The sequence below is a fragment of the Podarcis filfolensis genome (genome assembly GCF_964270895.1).
Source record: "Podarcis filfolensis genome assembly, chromosome: 5".
NCBI lineage: Eukaryota > Metazoa > Chordata > Lepidosauria > Squamata > Lacertidae > Podarcis > Podarcis filfolensis.
This window is the reverse complement of record NC_139608.1, coordinates 39,338,461-39,359,658: the sequence shown is the minus strand read 5'-3', so window position 1 is coordinate 39,359,658 and position 21,198 is coordinate 39,338,461. Positions and strand designations below refer to the sequence as shown.

The 21,198-nt window shown below is 42.2% G+C and overlaps 1 protein-coding gene across 1 annotated transcript in view; it reads right to left on the bottom strand.

The window, feature by feature from the left end:
* The window catches only part of INPP5D (inositol polyphosphate-5-phosphatase D), a 60,646-nt gene extending 39,759 nt beyond the window's left edge, over nucleotides 1-20,887 (bottom strand). Inside the window, exons 1-3 of the mRNA XM_083615007.1 lie at nucleotides 20,871-20,887; nucleotides 17,118-17,253; nucleotides 7,816-7,879 (exon numbers count right to left, since the gene is read on the bottom strand). Of these exons, the coding sequence (XP_083471133.1) occupies nucleotides 7,816-7,879; nucleotides 17,118-17,251 (198 nt within the window). The 5' untranslated portion in view covers nucleotides 17,252-17,253; nucleotides 20,871-20,887. The remainder of the gene's footprint in view (nucleotides 1-7,815; nucleotides 7,880-17,117; nucleotides 17,254-20,870) is intronic.
* Between the last annotated feature and the right edge of the window lie 311 nt (nucleotides 20,888-21,198).

Genomic DNA, 21,198 nt, shown 5'->3' with positions numbered 1-21,198 from the left:
TTGCGGGTGGAAAGGAAAGTGGAACTGAATGAGGATGACAGGGGGAGTGTGAGCTTTGTTGGTGTGGCTGACAGTAAGCTGTGCTCATTACTTGTACTGAGGTTTAGTTGTTCCTAAAAGCCAATGTGTTGAAATCTCATGTTCATGTTTCTACAAAAGTTCTCACTAACAGCAGATGAGGTAAACCTGTTTCTGGGCTGTACCACTGTAGACTGGAGGTGCCAGTTCTCATGGCTGAGTGCTCGAAAATGTCCCTTTAGATAGAAACCTAGCTTTCTAGAAAGAAGTCTAGGCTAGAAACCTTTCCTTTGACATCTATTTTTTTGATAGGGAGGGGATTTTTGTATGCAGGAAAAGTCTGTCATATGAACCCCCGACCTGCATGTACAACCTGAAGTGGGCACAAACGGGAAGCATTTTTCACCTCCTCTGCTGTTCATGGTAATTGGGATAAAACTAAACGCGATGTTTCCTCACAGTGCAAAATAGCACCAGGGGCTGGGCTGGGGGAATGTGATTTTAACTGGGACCGTAACCAGAGTGTGGGTTGGTAAGAGTTAAACTCTTCCTCCCTGTCCGCTGTGGCACCCAGTGCTCCTAGGATCCAGCTGTGATGAATACTTGCATTTTTTTAAAAAAAATGCTCACGTTAAAGAGGGATATAGGCAGCTGCCTTATACCAGTAAGACCACTGATCCATTTAGCTTAGTACTATCTACACTGACTGGCAGCAGCTCCCAAGGTTTTCTGATGGGGACCTTCCCAGCCCTAGTTGGAAATGCTGGGGTTGAAGCCTGGACATTCTGTGCATGAAACATATACCATACCTCTAAGCTACAGCCCTTCTCCATTTTAACATCATATTGAATCTGGGCCTGGTTTAGTCTCAGAGCTGCATTCCCTCCCTTCCAAAGGGCAGATGCGCGTGGGAGGCAAGGCCAGAGGCAAAAAGTGGTCTGAGCAACAGGTGTGCCTCCCACCTTTGAACATTAGTACCTTTTAGCCATGCAGAGGTTTCTGTCACCCATCCAGACAAGTTAAAATGTATTATCACAGTTCAAATATACATTCTAGCCAGGTAAGAGCACAGAGCAGGGATGGTGACTTGCCCAGAGAGATGAGACATGATCAGGGGAGAGTCTCGAGGGCCAGATCGAGAGGCTTGGAGGGCCACATCAGACCCCTGATGTTCCCCTCCACTGCTTCAAGCCTTCATCAATAGCGCTGAGTGATAAAAAGGTCTATAAATAACATTTTTCTTGGTAATTTTCTTCAGCTCCAGGGGTTTGTTTTTTTAATGCAATAAGTGTTTCTTTAAGGTATCAGTTCCTGGGTTTTGGTTTTATTTGGGTGCAATGGCGGTGGGGACACTCTTATTCCTAAGTCCTTATAGAACGCAATATTGAAGACACAAGCCATTGAGATCTTAGAGAAAGATAGAGAATGCAACAAACTCCCTTTTGATTTTGTTTGGGGACATAATTTAAAGGCAGTCACATTAATCTATCAATGCTGGTGCTGTTTTATTTTTTCAGTTATTCATAATAATCATGTTCACAGGATGGTGTGCAACGAAGCTGTACCATTAGTGCAATGATTTCTACCTGCACAATAGGAGTTCCTCTCCCATTCCTCTTCCCATGCCACCCCCTCTCCAGAGAATTCTATTCTAGTGGTTCCCCCAACCCTCTGGAGCAAATCTGGGGTGTGGGGTGCATGTATGGAGAATGGAGAGGGAGAAGTCCCATCACACATGGGTTTTTTTTGCTAGCGGGAGGATTTTGTTGGATACAAACCATTGTTTTCTACTAAAATAAACTGCATGTCATAATCTTCTATCATTTTCAAATTTCCTGTTAAGAGTACATCATGTAGAATATATATCTTAGCTAATTTCTCTTTTCACGGTTTCTCTAATATTGACGATTACCATCACTGCCTTTCCTTTTCCTGACATTAGAGATGCCCAAGGGGTAGCCACATGCAGCTGTTGTTAGTGGTACACACTGCATTTCCTCCCCATTCATAAATGCCAGAAATTTGCTTTTAAAATAAATGTTTTTCACAGGTTTCCAAACAACATCCCGTTGTTTATTGAAATGTTCTAGTTGCCCTGGGTTACCAGGAAAATGGGTGCTTGCATGCTTCTGATAAGCACCTAAAATTTGAAATTAAGCTATTTAGAACACTCTATTCTGTGTATGCCCTAAAACAGTTATGCAGGAGACTATGTGTGTAGTTGAAAAATAATTATCTGCCAACATATGCATTATAGTACAAGTGCACAGCATTTACGGAACATACCATGCCGACATTGTCTAAAATACTGTACTTAGGGAATGGGTAATTAATTTTTAAAAAACATACTGTAATTAAATAACACATGGTACTTCCTCTTTCCAACAAGTGTTGGCATAAAGACAAGTAACACCACTCTTTGCGTTTTCAAGCGGTTCTGTCATTTCAAAAGCTAAAATAGCAGTGGGGTGGTTTTTTTGGCATGCTGTTAATCTGAACTCCTAAATGCAAGACATGAAAAGATTTATATGTAGTAACAATAGCTGTAATGCACAGTGACATATGTAATAAATTGAATCTCCTAAAAGACAGAAGCATCTTCCGAAAGCACTTTGAGATTATTTACACAGTCAGTATCCAGAGGTTATTATTGCAAGATTGTCATACTGAAACAGCAGCCTAAATCTACATGAACCAGGATTGTTTGAGCTGTGCAAGGTTTTCTTTTCTTTTGTATATCTATCCCTAGGCCCCAACTGCACTGTGCATTTAAAGCACTGTTCCATGACTTTCAGCAGTCATGGCTTCCCCCAAAGAGTTCTGGGAACTGTAGCTTGTTAAGAGTGTGGAGAGTTGTTAGGAGACCCCTGTTCCCCTCACAGAGCTACAGTTCCCAGAATTCCCAGGCAGTGGCGTAGCATGGGGTGTGCAGGGGGGGCCGGCCGCACCGGGCGCAACATCTGGGGTTAGGGCAAATCCATGGGTTAGGGGGCGCAAATCCATGGGTTAGGGGGTGCAAATCCACGGGTTAGGGGGCGCAAATTACTTGCCTTGCCCCGGGTGCTGACAACCCACGCTACGCCACTGTTCCCAGGGGTTGATTGTTAAACCACTCTGAGAATTATAGCTCTGGGAAGTGAATAGGGGTATCCTTACAATTCTCAGCAAAAAAAAAAAAGGTGTAGAAAATGCATATGATTTTAATGCATTTTTGGTGCTTAAAAAAAAATCCCACCAAACCCAGGGTGGAACAGACCTATGATGGAGTGTATGCAGAAGTAACACAGAATGCAAACAATTTGATCCATCTATCCCCAACTGACATACAGGCTCATGGGGAGAAAGGCAATCCTCTTTGTATTCCTGCCTTGGGTCGTGCAAATCTTTAAAAGCCAAACTCAGCCATGCATTCTCTTTGGCCATTAGCAGGTCACTATGTTCTTCTATGGAACTGTGCATCACCCACCAGAGGGATGGATCCTACTCATCTATTACATGGCTATTTTCCCCAGGACGCAAGAGAGATAAGCCAGGGGTTCTTGGTCTTGCTGTGAGCAGGTGACTTTCTGCACTCACTTCAGTTCTCCTGCATGTAAGCAATTGTGCTTAACTGGTGGCTGTGTAAAAAGGCTTTCAAATGTGACATTTCCAAAAATGATGGAACAGAATGCCAATATGCACAAGCTGAAAACTGAATGAACTTGGGTTTCAATACTGAAAATATGAAACTGCTTAACACAGTGCTTCGGGCTCCCTTTGGGAGCATACCAGAGTTGTCTCCAGGTGTTTGTGCTCATATGGGCAAATATTGTGAAATGGAATTGGTACAGACAGCATTCTTGCTTGCCTGGGCACCATCTTATATTTGTCACCATGAAGGTGTGACAGGAGAGAATCAAAACTACTTGTATTAACAAATAATAATTGTGTGAGCCAACTCAGTTACTGCTCCTACATGCTGTAAGGTTCCATAGGGCTGCCATATTTCAAAAAGCCTTCGAGCTACAGTGGTACCTCAGTTTATGAACTTAATCCATTCTGGAAGTCCGTTCTTAAACCAAAACCGTTCTTAAACCGAGACATGCTTTCCCTAATGAGGCCTCTCGCCACCAGTGCTCTTCCACCGTTCGGATTCCGTTCTTAGACCGAGGTAAAGTTCTCAAACCAAGACACTATTTCTGGTTTTGTGGAGATTGTAAACCAAATCGTTCTTAAACTGGACTGTTCTTAAACCGAGGTACCACTGTATTTTGAACTATTATTTACGAGAATCAGCAAAAACGGCACTGTCAACATGGCTTGCCATATGTTTGGAATTTCGTGGACATATAGCTGATTTCCGCTCAGACACTGCTTTTGACCATAGTATTCTGTGTATGTCCAGGAAATTCTGGACATATGGCAGCCCTACATTATCTCATGTCAAACAGCCATCAGCTGTGTGCAGGATAGGTCACATAATTTTTAAACAATGGAAGGATAGCTTCCTAAGGTCATTATCAGATGGTTAGAACAGCAAGCTAGGGAGGGTGGACTGGCAAAAATTCCAGTGCACGAACTGGCACACTTCCCAGTATAGCCCTTATTCCCATTTCCACATAGAACTGACACTGGAGACCTGACACTGTGTCCCATTTGCACAGGAAAATAAAATAAAATTCTGTCTATGACGTCAGTGACAAGGTCAGTTGCAGGAAATACAGGATCAATTCCAAGCTGCCATACTAATCATACTAGGGGAATATACTACATATATCTGCACAGACAAGGAGTGGGGGAAACTGGTTTGATTGTTGACTGAATCTTTTTACTTAGGCAGGAGCAAAATTTTCTAGCTGTTTTGTAAGTTATGTTCTGTATGTTTTATATTTTAATGTATTTTGGTTTGTTGGTTTGTTTATTCCATTTGTATACTACCTGTCTGCTAAGGTACCCAAGGAAGTTTAAAGTTTAAAAATACTAAAATTAATAAATTGGAAGGGCCATAGCTCAGTGGTAGAAGGTCCCAAGTCCAATCTCTGGCATCCTACCTAGTGGAAGCTAATATTGATATGTCTGCAAGACCCTTCCAGGACTCTCATAAAACATTAGTTACAATGGCTGAATTCATGGCTTTAGCATCATGCTATCTTTCTCTTTAGCTTGTGGCTATATAGCTCAGTTGGTAGAGCATGAGACTCTTAATCTCAGGGTTGTGGACTTGAGCCCCACCCTGGGCAAAAAAGATGATGACCTTCGTGGTCGCTTCCAACTCTTTAATTCTATGCTTCTATGCTCTTACCTCCCTGTGGAGAGGCATGGGATTGAATTTATTTATTTTTTTCATAATTGGAATTAGTGCGCCTAAACCTGAGTTATTCATTTGGAAAACTCTCTCTCTCTCTCTCTCTCTCTCTCTCTCTGTGTGTGTGTGTGTGTGTGTGTGTGTGTGTGATATCCAAATAGGTTCTGAACACAAGCTCCATTTATTACAATGCGACTTGCAGCCTGGCCCTGTTAACACGCGGCACAGTTTTTATGTTTTCAGTGGGGACTCCAACAGGAAAAGCACCTTCATGTTTATCAGGCCCCATCAACTCTCCAGCAAGCTGATAGCTTCTAGTGTGATAAGAACGGATAAGCATCCTACAGTTTCAGCTTCATCTAGTGAGCAATGAGTCACAGTTGCTGGGCTGCTTTCAAACTATGCACTGTGTGTCATCGATTTCCTGTTACACAGAGTCCCAACCTCATAGGCGGAGCAGGAAAAAAAGTGACCAGATACGCAAAGCTTTCATCAGTCTGTGCAAGGCCAGAAACTACCATGGAATTTTGAGGTCAGGAAGTGCTGAAGGAGAGCAAAATCAGAGCCCTTTTATGCCAGTTATGGGAAGGATATCCTTAGACGACATTGGATGAATGAAGTGCTTATGAATAATGCTGGGCATAAAAGGCCCAGCATTCAAGTGTATGAGCAGCCCAGTCACATCCCTGCTTTAGGTCAAATGATGGAAGAAGAATGATGCATGGCAACAAGTAAAGTAGTTTCTCAACTTACATAAATGGACCAGACATCTGCAACTTTGTCATGCTTGAAATTAAAAAATAAATAAATCATATAATTTCCCCCTATACTCAATCACAGTATGGGATTGCCCTTAGGATGCGCCTCAGGCCTTCTCCTTCCCCCAGAAGACTCACTGAGCAGAAAAGCTGGACTATAAATGAGGCCTTTCCCAAAGGGAAGAAAATACTCCATCTGGAAATCAGAGGCCAAGCGTAGTCAGTGGTTTCTGATGTCCCATGTTGGGGAAAAGGTAGGATTGTGGATGGTTCTACAAGGAATGGTTGAAAGGATTGTGTGTGTTTAGCCCAGAGAAGAGAAGTTTATAGGCTGACATTTATTTATTTTAGACATTTATATACTGCTGAACTATTTGAATTTCTAAGTGGCATGCATAAAAAATTATCCACAGAAAATGGGAGAATAAGGCAATAAAGAATTATCACAAGACCAAACACTACCTTAAAATGCCAGCTGGAACAAGAAAGTTTTAGTCATTCACCTGTAGGTCAGCAAGGAGGGTCCCTGCTGTCAAATCTGTTGGGAGTTTGGGCCTAATTCACTGAATGCATGGCTTCTGGTAGTTATGAGCTGTGCACCTGAGCCATGGGAGACCACCATCAGAGACTGCCCTAAAGGTCTCAGTAGATCAGGAACAGGTGTCCCTTAAGATACCCTGGATCCATAACATTAAGGGCCTGGTTAATTTATACAAGAATGTTGATCCTGGCCTGGTAACATCTGGGCAGCCAGTGCAAGCTTTTATGAGAGCCAGTGTGGTGTAGTGGTTAAGAGCGGTAGTCTTGTAATCTGGGGAACCGGGTTCATGTCTCCGCTCTTCCACATGCAGCTGCTGGGTGACCTTGGGCTAGTCACACTTCTTTGAAGTCTCTCAGCCCCACTCACCTCACAGAGTGTTTGTTGTGGGGGAGGAAGGGAAAGGAGAATGTTAGCCGCTTTGAGACTCCTTAAAGGGAGTGAAAGGCGGGATATCAAATCCAAACTCTTCTCTTCTTCTATGTGCTGGTGATTGTCTCTCCCCATCAACAATCCAGCTGCAGCATTTTGTCCAGTCATAAAGTCTTGAGGTTACCAATGCATGAGTCACCACAACTGGGTGATTCCATGATAGCAGTCTTTCTACAATCACAGAATTATAGAAATGTAGAAGGGACCACAAGGGTCATCTAGTACAACTCCCTGCAATGCAAGAATGACATGTGAAAGACTGTCCTGCAGAAGACAGAGCTGTTTCACAGCAGAACATACTGCCTCAGGAGGTGATGGGCTCTCCATTGCATTATGCACTGAGCAGAGAGTTAGACTTGGTGACCTCAAAGGTACCTTCCAATTCCACGCTGTGCAGTAGAGTGTAAAATGAGACTGCATATGGCTTTCCTGAGCAATCAGCAGCATTTATTGCATAGCCTAGGAAACATTTCCATGGCAATCAGCCGCCCGCAGTTAGGGAATCCACTGTGAATAAAAATACCTAGAGCTACTGACACCAGGGCAACAGTGCACTTCCACTGCACTCCTCAACATTTTGTTTACCAACACACCACTCACTGTTGTATCTGGTTAGTATCATATTTGAGATCCCCCTACAACACGAATGGTTAATCTGTGGCCCTTCAGATATTCTTGGATTAAAGCTGCCATCACCCTTGTCCTCCCTCTTATGATATATTTCTCATATAAGACAATAGAATGTGAAACTAAAGTGCCATATTTAGCATTAAACGGGGGCTTACCTGGATAACTAGCTTATGTTCTTTATTTGGTAGAATCCTGTAGGTATACACACAGTTCCGATACCTAGGACACATAAGAGGAGAGGATGTTAGAAGAAGAAAAGGTAAATCTGGCAAGATATGTTGATCACAGTGTTTATTGTTGTGTTGATAGCCTGTAGGGGTAGAGAACCTGTGCCTCTCCCGATGTTGTTGAGCTCTCATCAGCCACAGCCAGCATGACAAATGATCATGGCTGATGGGAGTTATAATTCAGCAATGTCTGGAGAAACAAAGGTTCCCCGTTTCTGGTCTGAAGCATACACAGCCAACTTGATCAGTCTGAAAATTTTATTTTTATTTTCCCCTTGCTATCTAACTGCCTCGCCTCATTCCTGGCTCTTGAGGTTGCAAAAATAAGCTTGAAAATGTCACATCGATACGTAATCATCAGGAAGGTTGTACAGTGACCCCACATTTATTGTGTTTTCAAATGTCACCATTATTCAAGTCCATCTTGAGATTTCAAAGGCTGTTTCTAGGATTCCAAAATTCTTAGTATACCTGGAATATTGAGTCTGAAGGCTTAATCAGACTTTACAAGCTACAGAGCTGTCCAGTATTTCTCTTTCTCATTTCCACTGATAATGCCTAGTGTTACATCAAGTAAGAGTGGATGTCATCATGTTTCTCCTATGCCACAGATGAGAGCTAATGAACTGAGCTGGGGACAAGGAAATGTTCAGCAAGCTGTTAGCAGTAAGAGAGGAAAAGAGATATGGTGTTGGAATGGCTCCCTATGTATTAGTTTTAACATATTTGAGTTTTAACATCTTGTTGGCCTGGAATTCTATGGATTGGGGCTTCCAGGACAGATGGTTTCCGCTTTCTGGCTTGGACTTGGCATTTACCGGTATCTCTCTCCATCCATTTCCTTCTCTTTTAAAATTTCCATTTAAAAAACAGAACCTCTAAGGGCTTGTGCCTTTGATTGCAAAGCTATGATGCCCACAGACATGGGTCGGGGGGGGCAAGTTTCCATCTTATCGAAAAGTGGAATTAGCAGAAAGACAGATTACTTTACAAAAATCCACCAAAGAACCTAAGACCATTTTTGCATCCACCACTTTTTGGGCCATGGTCAAGCTTAAGGATAAAAGTATCAAATCACAATGTCACTTAGGACAGAAACTGCTGTTTAGCAAGGAGGTTATTTGTTTCAGAATGGGAAACTAATCTCTTACGCAGCAGAGACATACATATAATTGAAAAAATTTCTGTGGCTGCATCAATTCTAATCAAAATACTAGCTGTTGAATGTGCCACTTGTCATAAAGTACATCATCTGTCTCCAGCCATAATCACATATTTTGAAAGACACTGTCTTCTGCAAAAATTTTCAGAGGCAAAGCAGAATTTCTTCTGAGAATGACTAACTGTTCCGTAAAAGACCATGCTATTTGCTTCTTCATCACTTCCAGAAAATAAGAGCAAGCAGATCATCTCAGGATTTGTCAAGACAGTTTTCAGAAATGCCATGGGAAAACATTCTACACAGATATTTCTCCAACACTGCCGCTCTCCCAGTGTGATCGAAAACAGAGGCAAATCCACCAGGCTGAACACCTCAAAGCAAGGAACCCCTAAAAGTGAACTAGTGGTTTCACCTTCTGAGACTCGGGTAAAGAAAGGACTTCTCACACAGAAAGCATATCCACGCCATACATTAAAGCACATTTAAGCACATGGCTGCCCCCAAATAATCTTAGGAACTGTAGTTAACCTTTGCAAAGCTACAATGATCAGCACTTTTAACAGACTACAGTTCCCATCATTCTTTTGGGGGAAGCTATGTGCTTTAAACATATGGTGTAGATGTGGCCTTAATCCCCACATGAACCACAGCAGACTCTATGCCCACTTGCCCACTACTAGAGCATTCCCAACTGCCTGTAAGCTGCTGAGGTAAATGAGGGGAGAAGTATGGAAGGGTCTGTTGCTGTATACACTGGGAGGAACTAGAATGTCATTAAAGACTTTTGCCTCTTTCTCTGAGGTGCCTAATTAAAACCTCTGGCTGTTGAAAAGAAAAGGGCCAGAAGTCATTTGATAAGGAGCTACACAGGGGCCAGATGAAATCCCTCAGTGTATTTGTGCTGGTGCTTATTTTCTATGATAAAGTCATTTTGCTGCTGCTTCTTTCTTTTAAAAAAAAACTTCTCTAAATTCAAGCATTCTTTTCCTTGGGATTCACTGTAAATCTCTGTTTGTGATTGCCTACCATTAATTATTTTATTGCTTAAATGTGCTTTAATGTTTTGCTCTACTCAGGATTCTATGTCATTGAATGCAGTGGGGCTTATTTCCAGGTTTACAACCTTAGGCTGAGAATTAGAAATAATTCATTTCATTTAAATTTATCTCCCAAAGAACACAAAGTGGCATATATACAGTAGTTCCCCCCCCCCCATTATTTTCACAAAAGCCCTGTGAGGTAAATTATGTTGAGAGACAGTGACTGGCTCAAGTTCGCTCAGTGAGATACATCACTGAGTGGTGATTTGAACCCTAGCCTCCCAGATCCTAGTCTGATACACTAACCTATCCTTTTTCAACCTTGGGTCCCCAAATGTTGTTGGACTACAAATCCAACCATCCCTAGCTAGCAGGACCAGTGGTCAGGGAAGATAGGAGTAGTAGTCCGACAAAGGCTAGGGACCCAAGTTTGGGAAAGGTTGCTGTAACCACTACACCAGGATTCCTCAACCTCGGCCCTCCAGATGTTTTTGGCCTACAACTCCCATGAGCCCTAGCTAGCAGGACCAGTGGTCAGGGATGATGGGAATTGTTGTCTCAAAACATCTGGAGGGCCGAGGTTGAGGAAGCCTGCACAACACCATATTAGAAGTGGATCAATCTGTCGATCTCATTTTCTCTATTTCTCTCTCTCTCTTTTTAAATCTTATATTCAGTTCTCCATATTTCTGCATCATTCTGTGAATTTATTTTTAAAGTCCTCGTGAAAATGTGCCAGCATTTTAGTGCAAATTTCTCCCAATGGGCACGTTTTTGCTGGCATTTTTCCCTAATAAAATGCATTTTATATGCTATTTTCACTAATGTATGCACACTTCTGTACACATTATTTGGTTGGAGAATTGCATCATGAAATTTGAAGAAGTGTGAGTTTCAAAAGGTAGCTGTGTTTCGGTTTGCATATTGTTTCAGAAACTGCAAATTAGGTAGGTTCTTCTTATTGAAGTTCAAACCAAACCCAGTTTCTTCCCCATCCCTACTCCCCAACAGCTCATCAGTGGTGTTATGTACTGAGTTGAATAGGATCCAAAAGGCAGCAGTCTGATTGGTCCTAGAACAATAGGATTCAGAATGCAGCAGTCTGATTGGTCCTAGAACAATGCAGTAGTATGATTGGTCCGCAGGAGCCACCCAATCCAGCTCCAGGTGGAAGTGAATCCGCAACCTGATTGGCCAACAGGAGAATCCCAGAATTAGCCAATCACGTGCGGCCCATTGTGTAAATGTATATAAAGCAGATATTTTGGGGAAACTTTCATTTCCTCACTACTATGAGCTGAATAAAGAGCATGAAATCCACACTCGACTCTGAGTATATTTCAAGTAATATGACTGAAGAGTTGAGGACTAGGGAGGGAATTGGATTGCTCACAGGCCAAGATTAATTCTACCCACTGCTCTTTACAGAGAGACCTCCAAGTGTAAAGAACAACATGGGTGTGGAAACAGCATTGCCTCAGCCAGATCCAAAGAGTTTGGGCTGTTTCTGCAACTTTAAGAATAATAAAATGTGGATTGTGAGGTTTTAGGGATGCAACTATAGCAGGCATAGGCAAACTCGGCCCTCCAGATGTTTTGGGACTACAACTCCCATCATCTTTCATGAGTCAGTTTCCAGAGTTGTTGTTTTTAAGAGGATGTTGACTTATATTGGCCCATAACCCTAAGCACTTTTATCCCTGTGCAATATACTTCCCAGTATCAACACCAGACTTGGGGAGAAAAGGATTCAGAGAAATGGATTTCAGGAATATAATGGGGGTGGCGGTTCAGCTCCTTTCATCCACAGGACACTTTTTATGTAAAAATCAGACCTATTACCACCCTCCCTTTATATGCAGTCCTGGCAGATATGTGATTCAACAAATGCAACATTTCACATCTATTTAGGTTCTGAATGTGTGAGACTTAAACTGAATGTGTGTGGCTGCACTCTGTCAATTCAGATACATTCATGCTTTTGAAAAACTGATACAGCGCCTCTGGTCTGCATTGTTATAATGGTTATTTTCCTCGATGGATCCTTAACTGAACACAGAATCAAAACACCACCCGAGATTATTCCCCTTCTGTTCTCTTTCTGTTGTATTATTTTTTTAACTCAGTGCCAAAGATAGAGTTTTATCTGAAGAGTAGAAAAGATCAGAAAGAGCCATTAAAAAAAACCCCAAAACCAACAGCTTTTAGGCTTAATTTCCAGACTTCTATAGTAATGGGAGTCTCACCTCCAAAAAGGACAATTAATGGGATGCTTTGCTTGGGGCTGGAATTATTGAACCAGCATGATTAGAATATCTGAGGGATCTTCACTTTTGACTGTGGGCTTTGATGCAGACAGTTTTCTGAAGGTATTTTCAAACATGACAATTAAATATATTTTTGCAGTTACTGTGGTTCTGTTTGAAATGTAAACCCGCCCTTGCCCTAGAATGTCTATTCACTTTCAGATGTGGCCCTCTCCCATGCTCTGTTCTTTCCTGACAGCAGTGTAGTCAAAGGGCTAATGAATCTTAAGGGCATTTATAAATACATATTTTTAAAACAACAACCTTCTTTTATTTAGCTACAGGCAGTTCTGTTAAAGATAGGAAGAGCTCAGAGAACATACTAGTGCAGCTATCTGTCTCATCTGTCTTCATTCAAATTTTTATTTCCATCTCAGAACATGGTAGGAAAATTACTACTTCTTCCTCACGGTAAGCACTATAGGACCTTTATTCTCTCTTCGTTAAGCTTTGAACACTTTAGCTAGACAAACTAGTCCATTGAAAGGGTTTAGTTAGCAAGCTGTCTCATCCCTGCTTGAATTCTTATCAATAAGCTATTTTGACGTATGTTACGAAACCACATTTTTAGCTTACGCTTTGCTTGTGAACTTTTACAAGAACTGCTGCACTGAAGCATGATTTACGTCACAAACTGTTAAACACTGAATGTCCAGACAGTCTGTTCAGTTCCGAATATATTTGTGTCACTCATTTGCTATCATGATAAAAGTTGCCTACCTAATTCGCAGTTTCTGTAACAATATGCAAAGTGAAACACAGCTACCTTTGAAACTTCCACTTCTCCAAATTTAAGTATGCAGTTGTTTAACCAAATAATGCATATAAAAATGTGTGTATTGAGGCAAGATGTGCATAAAAACAAGTATGTTAATGAAAATAACACCATAAAATAACATAATAATAAAAAAATCATGCCTTGCATCCAACTAAGTCCTGCACAAAGTAGACCCATTTAAATTCATGAACCTGATTTAGACATGTCTGCTCTGAGTAGGGCTAGCATTGGCCACAATCATAGATGTAACCTAAAAGATCATATATATCCAATTCCACATGGGTGACCACATGATCACCCAGAAATTGCTGTTATGGTTGTACAGCAGCCAAGGCAAACATAGACACATTTCTGTGACTTCTTTGTTGTCATTCTAACTAAAATGCTAATTCCTCTGATTTTGCTCAGTTGATGTGCTCCTTCAACAGCAGGCAGAAGAAGCTTTTCTCCTGCTTCCTCACCACAAACACAGCATCTTAAGTTATACGGGATATTTTGATGTCCCATATCAAAAAGTAGAGGGCATAACTGAAACATAGCAATGTTAATCTAGACAGATCAATGAAATAATTTTGCAGTTCATGGTGAAGCTATCAGGAAGCATTCTTAACATTTGCCGTTAAATAAAGATCACCAAACAAAGATATCTCCCACCCACATCTTGAATTTAAGCAACTGAATTTAAGCAACTGACACATCAGAATTTAGAAATCTAGATATCTAGATAAAAGTCATATAACTTGACCACCTGACTAACAAGTAAGCAGTACTGGTTGCACAATCCAATTGAAACACTATGTTAAAACGATTCCTTGAAAGCTTCTCCCGGCCTTCCTAAGCCTGGTGCCCTCCAGATGGCTAGAGTCCTGGACTAGGCTGGAGGAGATCCAGGTTCAAATCATCACTCAGCCAAGATACTCACTGGATATCATTTGGGCAGTTTCTCCGTCTAATTTACCTCACATATGAAATATGAAATATCTTAAATCTATACTATTAAAAGTGACCTAATCATATTCTTATATTTACCAGAAGTACTCCCTTCATAATATAGCTGATGGGGGTACCCCCTGAATGCCAAAAATTGTGTTTAGCACCTTGTTTTGATTGAAATTATTGAAAGGATTTCAAGTGAGGAAGCCCATCAAAAGCCTGTGATTCTGTGGGTTTAGTTTAAGCTGCAGTTCTTAACACATATATTAGGAAATAAGCCCCATTGAACTTGGTGGGACTTGCTTCTGAAGAAACATGCATAAGATAGGTCTTTTAGTTTACAGGATTTTTTTAAAAATGAATTACTTACAACCCCCCATATGCCCTCTAACATTTCAGGACCCACTAATATACTGCTCATTGGATCAAGTTTTTTAAACAGAGATACCTAAAGCAGGGTCTCTATATCCACATTTAAATGTTAGCATGCCAAGAAGTGTTGATGCGTCAAGCAATTTGTAGATCATATGCTTATGTTCTGGAGTCTATAAATGGATTTCGGCTGCTAATTTCGGCCTTCTTTTTTTCATATCTTGACTGGAAATTTTTGTTTCAATGCATGGCTATGGCTGTACTGCAAAACACAAGAAAAGTTCCTGAGAAGCCCAGTTTTCCTTTTTTTAAAAAAAGGAATACTTTTAGGCTTCTACATTTGTGCAGGTAGGTTTTAGAAGGCATGGGGGGGGGATGGCCCACTTTGTAGACGACATTCCACTCCTTGAAAGAGTGCCCAGTCCAAGTGCAGTTTAAAGTTAAATAGCCACAAGGCAGGAGAGCAGGAACCTTGAAGTTCCTCACTTGGACAGTAGACTGGACACCTCATCACCATTTCCCCCCACTGTGGTAAGATATATTTGTAGTTTTATCATAACCATTATTTCTAAATTTGCATATATGCACACAAATTAGCATGTGCACATTTTATGCAAATCTGTGTCCTCATTCATCCTTTTTCTTCTTCTTTTTCTTGTAATGCATTTCCTCTTCTTTGGCAATCTGTAAGTGGCAGCTCTAAGGAGATGTGGTTATGCTGACATTTAAGATAATGTTTTCTCCACTTCCCCAATGCTACAGTGTTGTGTTTCATACGGATGAAAGAAAGTTTGTGGTATTTTTCTAATATTTGTTTTACATAGCAGAGCATAGTGGAAGCCAATAGGCATCTGCAGCAGGGAACAAATCTACTGACTGATCTCAAGATTCCCAAAGCAACAGGGTAGACTCACTTCTAAATGGTTTCCAGTCCAGCTGAATTCCAGCTCAGAAACTGACCAAGAGAAATGGATGCATGTTCTTTGCTGTGAGTAGCTGCTGAATTAAGGATATGAAAAGAACAGGAGAGATCAAAGCTGGGTCATCTAGGTGACTGCAAACAGGCCCTTCACGGAGCAGCTGATGAGCTGTCAGTCTATACCATCAAATAATATTCATATTTCTTTACGATTGGGGATTTCTCTCCAAACTTCTGAGACGCTACCTTCCAGTTTCCAAGGTCCAAGAAATTCTTAATTTAAACTCCCTGAATTTTGCCAAATGTCCCATTCATGCTAAGCCATGTTTTACCTCTGCAACCACAAACTTGGCTTGGGAAGTTTCTGTCTCTGCAACTCTAATTTGAAGTGCCTGTGATTCATCTCCATGCTTCAGCCTTTGCTGGTCTCAACTACTTTGCATCCCTGACAGCAACAGTCAGTTGCACAGTCCATATAGCTGATCTCCCAGTCCCACAGTAGGGTCATATCCAAAACATTCGTTTAATGCATTCATTCCTCTTTAATAGACTTGGCTCCCTCCCCCCAAGAATCCAGGGAACTGTAGTTTGTTAAGGGCGGTGAGAATTGTAGCACTGCAAGGAGTCTCCTAACAACTCTCAGCACCCTTAACAAACGATAGTTCCAGTCTTCTTTGGGGAAAGCCGCAGCTTTTTAAAGCGGCAAAAGAATGCTTCAAATGTATGGTGTTGATGTGACAAATAAATGGATTGCACTCAGGTCCTGCTTGCGGGCTTCTCGCAGGCATCTGGCTGGTCACTGTAAGAACAGGATGCTGGCCTAGATGGGCCATTGGCCTCAGCTTGCAGGCTCTTCTTATGTTTTTATGGATGATCATGAGGTAAACAGATTTCCCCTTCACATCTTCCCAGTTGTACACTGCAGCAGCAGTGGAGCGTATGCCCACACTGCCACAGTTCAGGGTAGGAGACAGGTGAGGAAGCTGCTGCCCAAGCGCCTACTGCTGTGCGCTATCCGGTCAGGCCTGACCCGGGGGCAGAGCTGCACCAGGCACAAGTGCCGCAGCCAAGGCGCCCCCTCTCAAAATTACGCCCGGGGCCGCAGCACCCACAGCACCCCTCACGCTATGCCTCTGCACTGCAGTAGCCTCCAAGACTACGTACATCCTCTAAATATGTCTGAGGAGTTATTCAGAAAACCAGCATGTTTGTAGTATGCAAAAAACCCCAACACACCTGTTATGGTTATATCAACTAGAGAAACAGAGAGGGAGAGAATGAACTGGTAGACTCCAAATTATCAGTCCAGTCCTGTACACGCCTACTCAGAAGTAAATTTCATTCAGTTCAATGGCGCTTACTGTAAAGGACTGCAGCCTCAGTGAATTAATGGAAACCTTTTTTTAAAAAAAAAACAACCCAAAACAAAGCAAACCATAGGTGCAACAAGATGAAACCTTACTACTACCTACATAATTGTTTAAGAAATTGCACTTTAGCCACTGTCTCTCTTTAAATCTGCTCATGTGTAGCAACTCTTCTCATGTAGCTTATTCTGTCATGCCAGCCATACACCCAAGTTCTTTTGCTGCCTCCAGTTGAGCACAGGCATCACCTGTCACATACAGAGAGATCAGACCGTACTTTAGCTCCATGCACGGCTTGCTGCAGAAGGAGGAGAGGAGCCGCTGAGTACAGTGGAGGCACAAGCCATACTTACAGCAAGCACAGGGCGTATGCTGAGGGGATGGACTCACTGGCCCGCACAAGGAAGCTTCCATCCTTGCCTACTTTAGAGAGCAGGTCCTCAGCTCTTGAGCGGGTGATGGTTCCATGGTACCAGCACTGATCCATGCCTTGACTCGCGAGGGAAGGAGCCCGTCCCGAAACGAAATGAAAACAAATGTTAATTTAAAAATAACGATAACCACCCAACCGGCAACTTGTGTGGAGATCCCAGAGCTGTCTGTGTGTAGTGCTCAGAAGCAGAAGCAGCTGCTCACTCAGCTTCCTGTTTCAAATTGTGCAGAGAGAGGGAAAGGAAACAGAGCTGAACTTCCTCATAGAAATCAAGAGAGAGAGAGAGAGAGATGCCACGCACACTTCCCTGGCCCCTCCCTCTGTGCCATGGCACAGCCCACATCAGACAGAAGCCCATTCTAGCCACCAGCTTTGCACAAGTTTGATGGGTACAGTTTGCATTGCAGCCTCATTTGTCCAAAAATGAATCCGACCCCAGTCAACATAGCATTCTTCCTCCTTTCCCTCCAGCCCACCCCCACCTCCATTTTGCATGTCTCTCTGTCCTTGGACACCTCTGACTTAAAACACAATTGTCTTTTATCTGCTTTGCCTGAAGAAAGGCCCAGTTTCAATTCCTGGCATTTCCAAGTAGGCCTGGAAGAAACTTCGGCCTGGAACTCTGGAGAGCCATGGCCAGTCAGTAGAAAGCAGGGGTGCCAGCTCCAGGGGGCCAAACCGTTTTGCCTCCCACCTTCGTATGGAGGCAAAGTGTGGAGCTGACTATGGTGCGGCTCCAGTGGCCGGCACCTTCTCCTTCTCCTCCTCCTCCTGCAACGGAGGGGAAGGTCTGAAGCAGCCTCCTGCTGCTGGCAGCGCCTAGAGGAGGAGGAGCCACCATCTCCTCCCGACATCGTGATGTCATGCGCGTGACATTGGGACGTCACAACATCCACATGTGATGTTGCCCCCCACCCCAAATTGCCCGCGAAAGCTGGTGCCTCTGGTATAGACAATACTGACTAGATGGACCTATGGCCTGACTGGTAAGTAAGCTGGTAAGTAAGCATAGTAAGCTGGTATAAGGCAGCTTACTATGTTCCCTCAGTACAGTGGTACCTCTGGTTAAGTACTTAATTCGTTCCGGAGGTCCGTTCTTAACGTGAAACTGTTCTTAACCTGAAGCACCACTTTAGCTAATGGGGCCTCCCGCTGCTGCCGCGCAGTTTCTGTTCTCATCCTGAAGCAAATTTCTTAACCCGAGGTACTATTTCTGGGTTAGCGGAGTCTGTAACCTGAAGCGTATGTAACCTGAAGTGTATGTAACCCAAGGTACCACTGTACACCACTGTACTGAATATCAGGGGGTCTCAGACTTTGCCGCAGCTAATTGTTGAGAGGAAAGAAATAGTTTAATCCTCCACAAATACAAGCTGTTGCTGGTAGTGGGGAAATTGTGCAAATGATTCTTGCCCTTGTCCTGAACATGTTGGAGGATTTCAGCATGTTGGTCAAGGCTGATATTAGAGGGCAATCTCAGGACCTTCTGGCTTTTGTGAGAATTGTGAATTATTCCATATAATAAATGGACTGACATACAGGTATGTGACAGAACATTCATTAAGTTGTGAAGGTGTTCTCCAATGATAGAGATGGGTGAATCTGACCATGTTGGTTGTTCCCAGCTTTTTATTTTTCACAGTCTTGTTACATTCTCCACATTTCCATATCATTTGTGGCTTTTTAAAAAAAAGTTCTCATGAAAATTCAGCAGCATTTTAGTGCAAATTCCTCATATTTTGCATGCGATTTCTCTTAATATAATGTTATTTCCATGAATATATTTTTATGCACAATTTACCCTAGTATATGCATTTTGTACACAGCAGGAGAACTCCCTGCAAAATTCAGAGAAGTGTGATTTTTTTGAAGGACAGCTGTCTTTTTGATCACATATTATTTTGAAAAGAGCAGATTCTGCAGGTTTGCCTTTAAATGTGAATTGAATTTGTTCCCTGTCCAGTGACTGAGGGTGTTTTGAGAAGACACTATTGTCAAGATCAAACTGACCTTGTGAAAACACAGGTCCCTACTGTTCAATGGCCCTGTCAGCAATGTATGGACTCTCTTTCACCCCTGCTCCCAACCATGCCTGTTTGAAAGTTTGGAGGATTGGTAAGAGGCCTTTAACGTCTTGTGGTCCCTTTGTGTAAGCTCCTTATATTTCTAGCCAGCTAATTATTTATGTATAGCCCAACATGGCTGGCATATATGAACATTAATTAGTATACAGCATTAGCAAATGAACCTTTGATGTAAAACCAACATATGCCTTCTGTGATAAACCTACCACCCACTTTTTGGGCAAAATTGCTTGTATATGGCTTGCCTGGGAGCTGCTTAATTACAGTATTAGTATTTGAGGTATCAGCCTTGCCTTGTTTTTAACCAATTAGTTTCAGCTGGTGTGCTTAGAGGGCTATCTGAACAGCCACTTATGAACCAGTTCCAGAATGTCCCTCCTACTGGTTGGGGTGAACAATGCATTTCTAAGAGTAAGAGCAGCCTCAAATGGATAGTGGATCCATGTATCCACTGTCTTGTTCAAAAAGCCGTATCATTATATAAATTCAGCAGCCATTTCATGTCTTCTCTCCAACTTTCCTTCTTGGGGGAGGTTGTGTTGGAATTAGAGCTCACCAGGTTATTGTTCGGATTTTAGATCTGGGCCCAAACATGGCTTGTGGGTTTGGTTGATGGTGCCCACCTGCCCTGCTAGATCAGACTAAGGCCTGTGCAGTCCAACCTTCTGTTCTCGCAGTGGCCTACAACATGCTTATAGGAAGCCCACAAGCAAGACATGCATACAGTTGCACTCTCTCTTTTAGACCAGTCTCTTGCTTTCAGTTCTCTGAACCATGAAGCCTTGGTGACTTGTCTGCAAGAACTGGCAGGTGTTTATAAAGTCACTCTTGATTTGAGAGGTTCCACAGTTATTCTTGGTAAAAACATCTCAGGGTTGCTGAAAGGCTGAATACTCATCCTCTCCCAGCAATTCCCCAGGTAAACTCAAGAGGCCCCATCTTATCCCTTCTCCTGTTCAATGAATGTATGAGGCTGCCAGGCAAGACCAAACATGGGTGAGAGCTTTGACAAAGAGGTTCCATAGTGTGCTTTGATTTTCAAGCAAACGTGCTATTTTGGGTATGGACATAGGCAGATCAGTAGAATTCATGTAAAATCTGAAGTTTCCCGGCAGATAGCAAAGACTCTGTGCATTATTTAGACATGTGTTTCAAACAGTGATTCCACAGCATAGAATAAAACTAGCTTTAAAAATGCTGGGGAGAATTTTGGCAAAGTATATTTAGTATTATCTCTGAGATAGTACAGCAACCTATCCAAGCCTGATCTGTCATTGACTCTCCTGTCAGTCACTTAAGAAACCCATAAAAATAATTTCCACAGAGAATTCACCCTTCTGTTTAATCGCTGCTACCAGAATGGAGGTTGCAAAGTATGTATATGTGTGTGTGCCTGTACGTTTGTGTATGTGTGAAACACCACAGTCACTATAGATTACTCACTGTTTTTATAGGAAACAGCACTGTACAGCAACAGACCAATTCAGTCCCTGAGACAGTGATCCGAAACAAGCATAAAGCAGAACACCAGATTTAGTTCATCATAGCACCTGTAATATTTCATTCTGATTGAGGGAATTAGGCCATACCTAGAGGTGGGGAAGCTCAAAACCTTGGGATAGTCTCTTTTCTGCAATTCAGTCTGAAGTCTCCATTGTCTGTTGACAAGAGCATAATGTCCAATTACTCAGAGAAAATGCGCAGAGCATCTTCCTGTGGCTGTCACAAGATTTAATAGACAAGATATACCTATGTGCATATGTATGTGACGTGTGCATGTATATATATACACACCCATATATAAAGCAGATACTTTTAAAGGAAGATTTTAGAATATTTTTGGTATTTTATTTTAACAAAATATTTACAGAAGCGTTCTGACGCTGAATAACTATTCTGGTACGGAACACCTTTTAA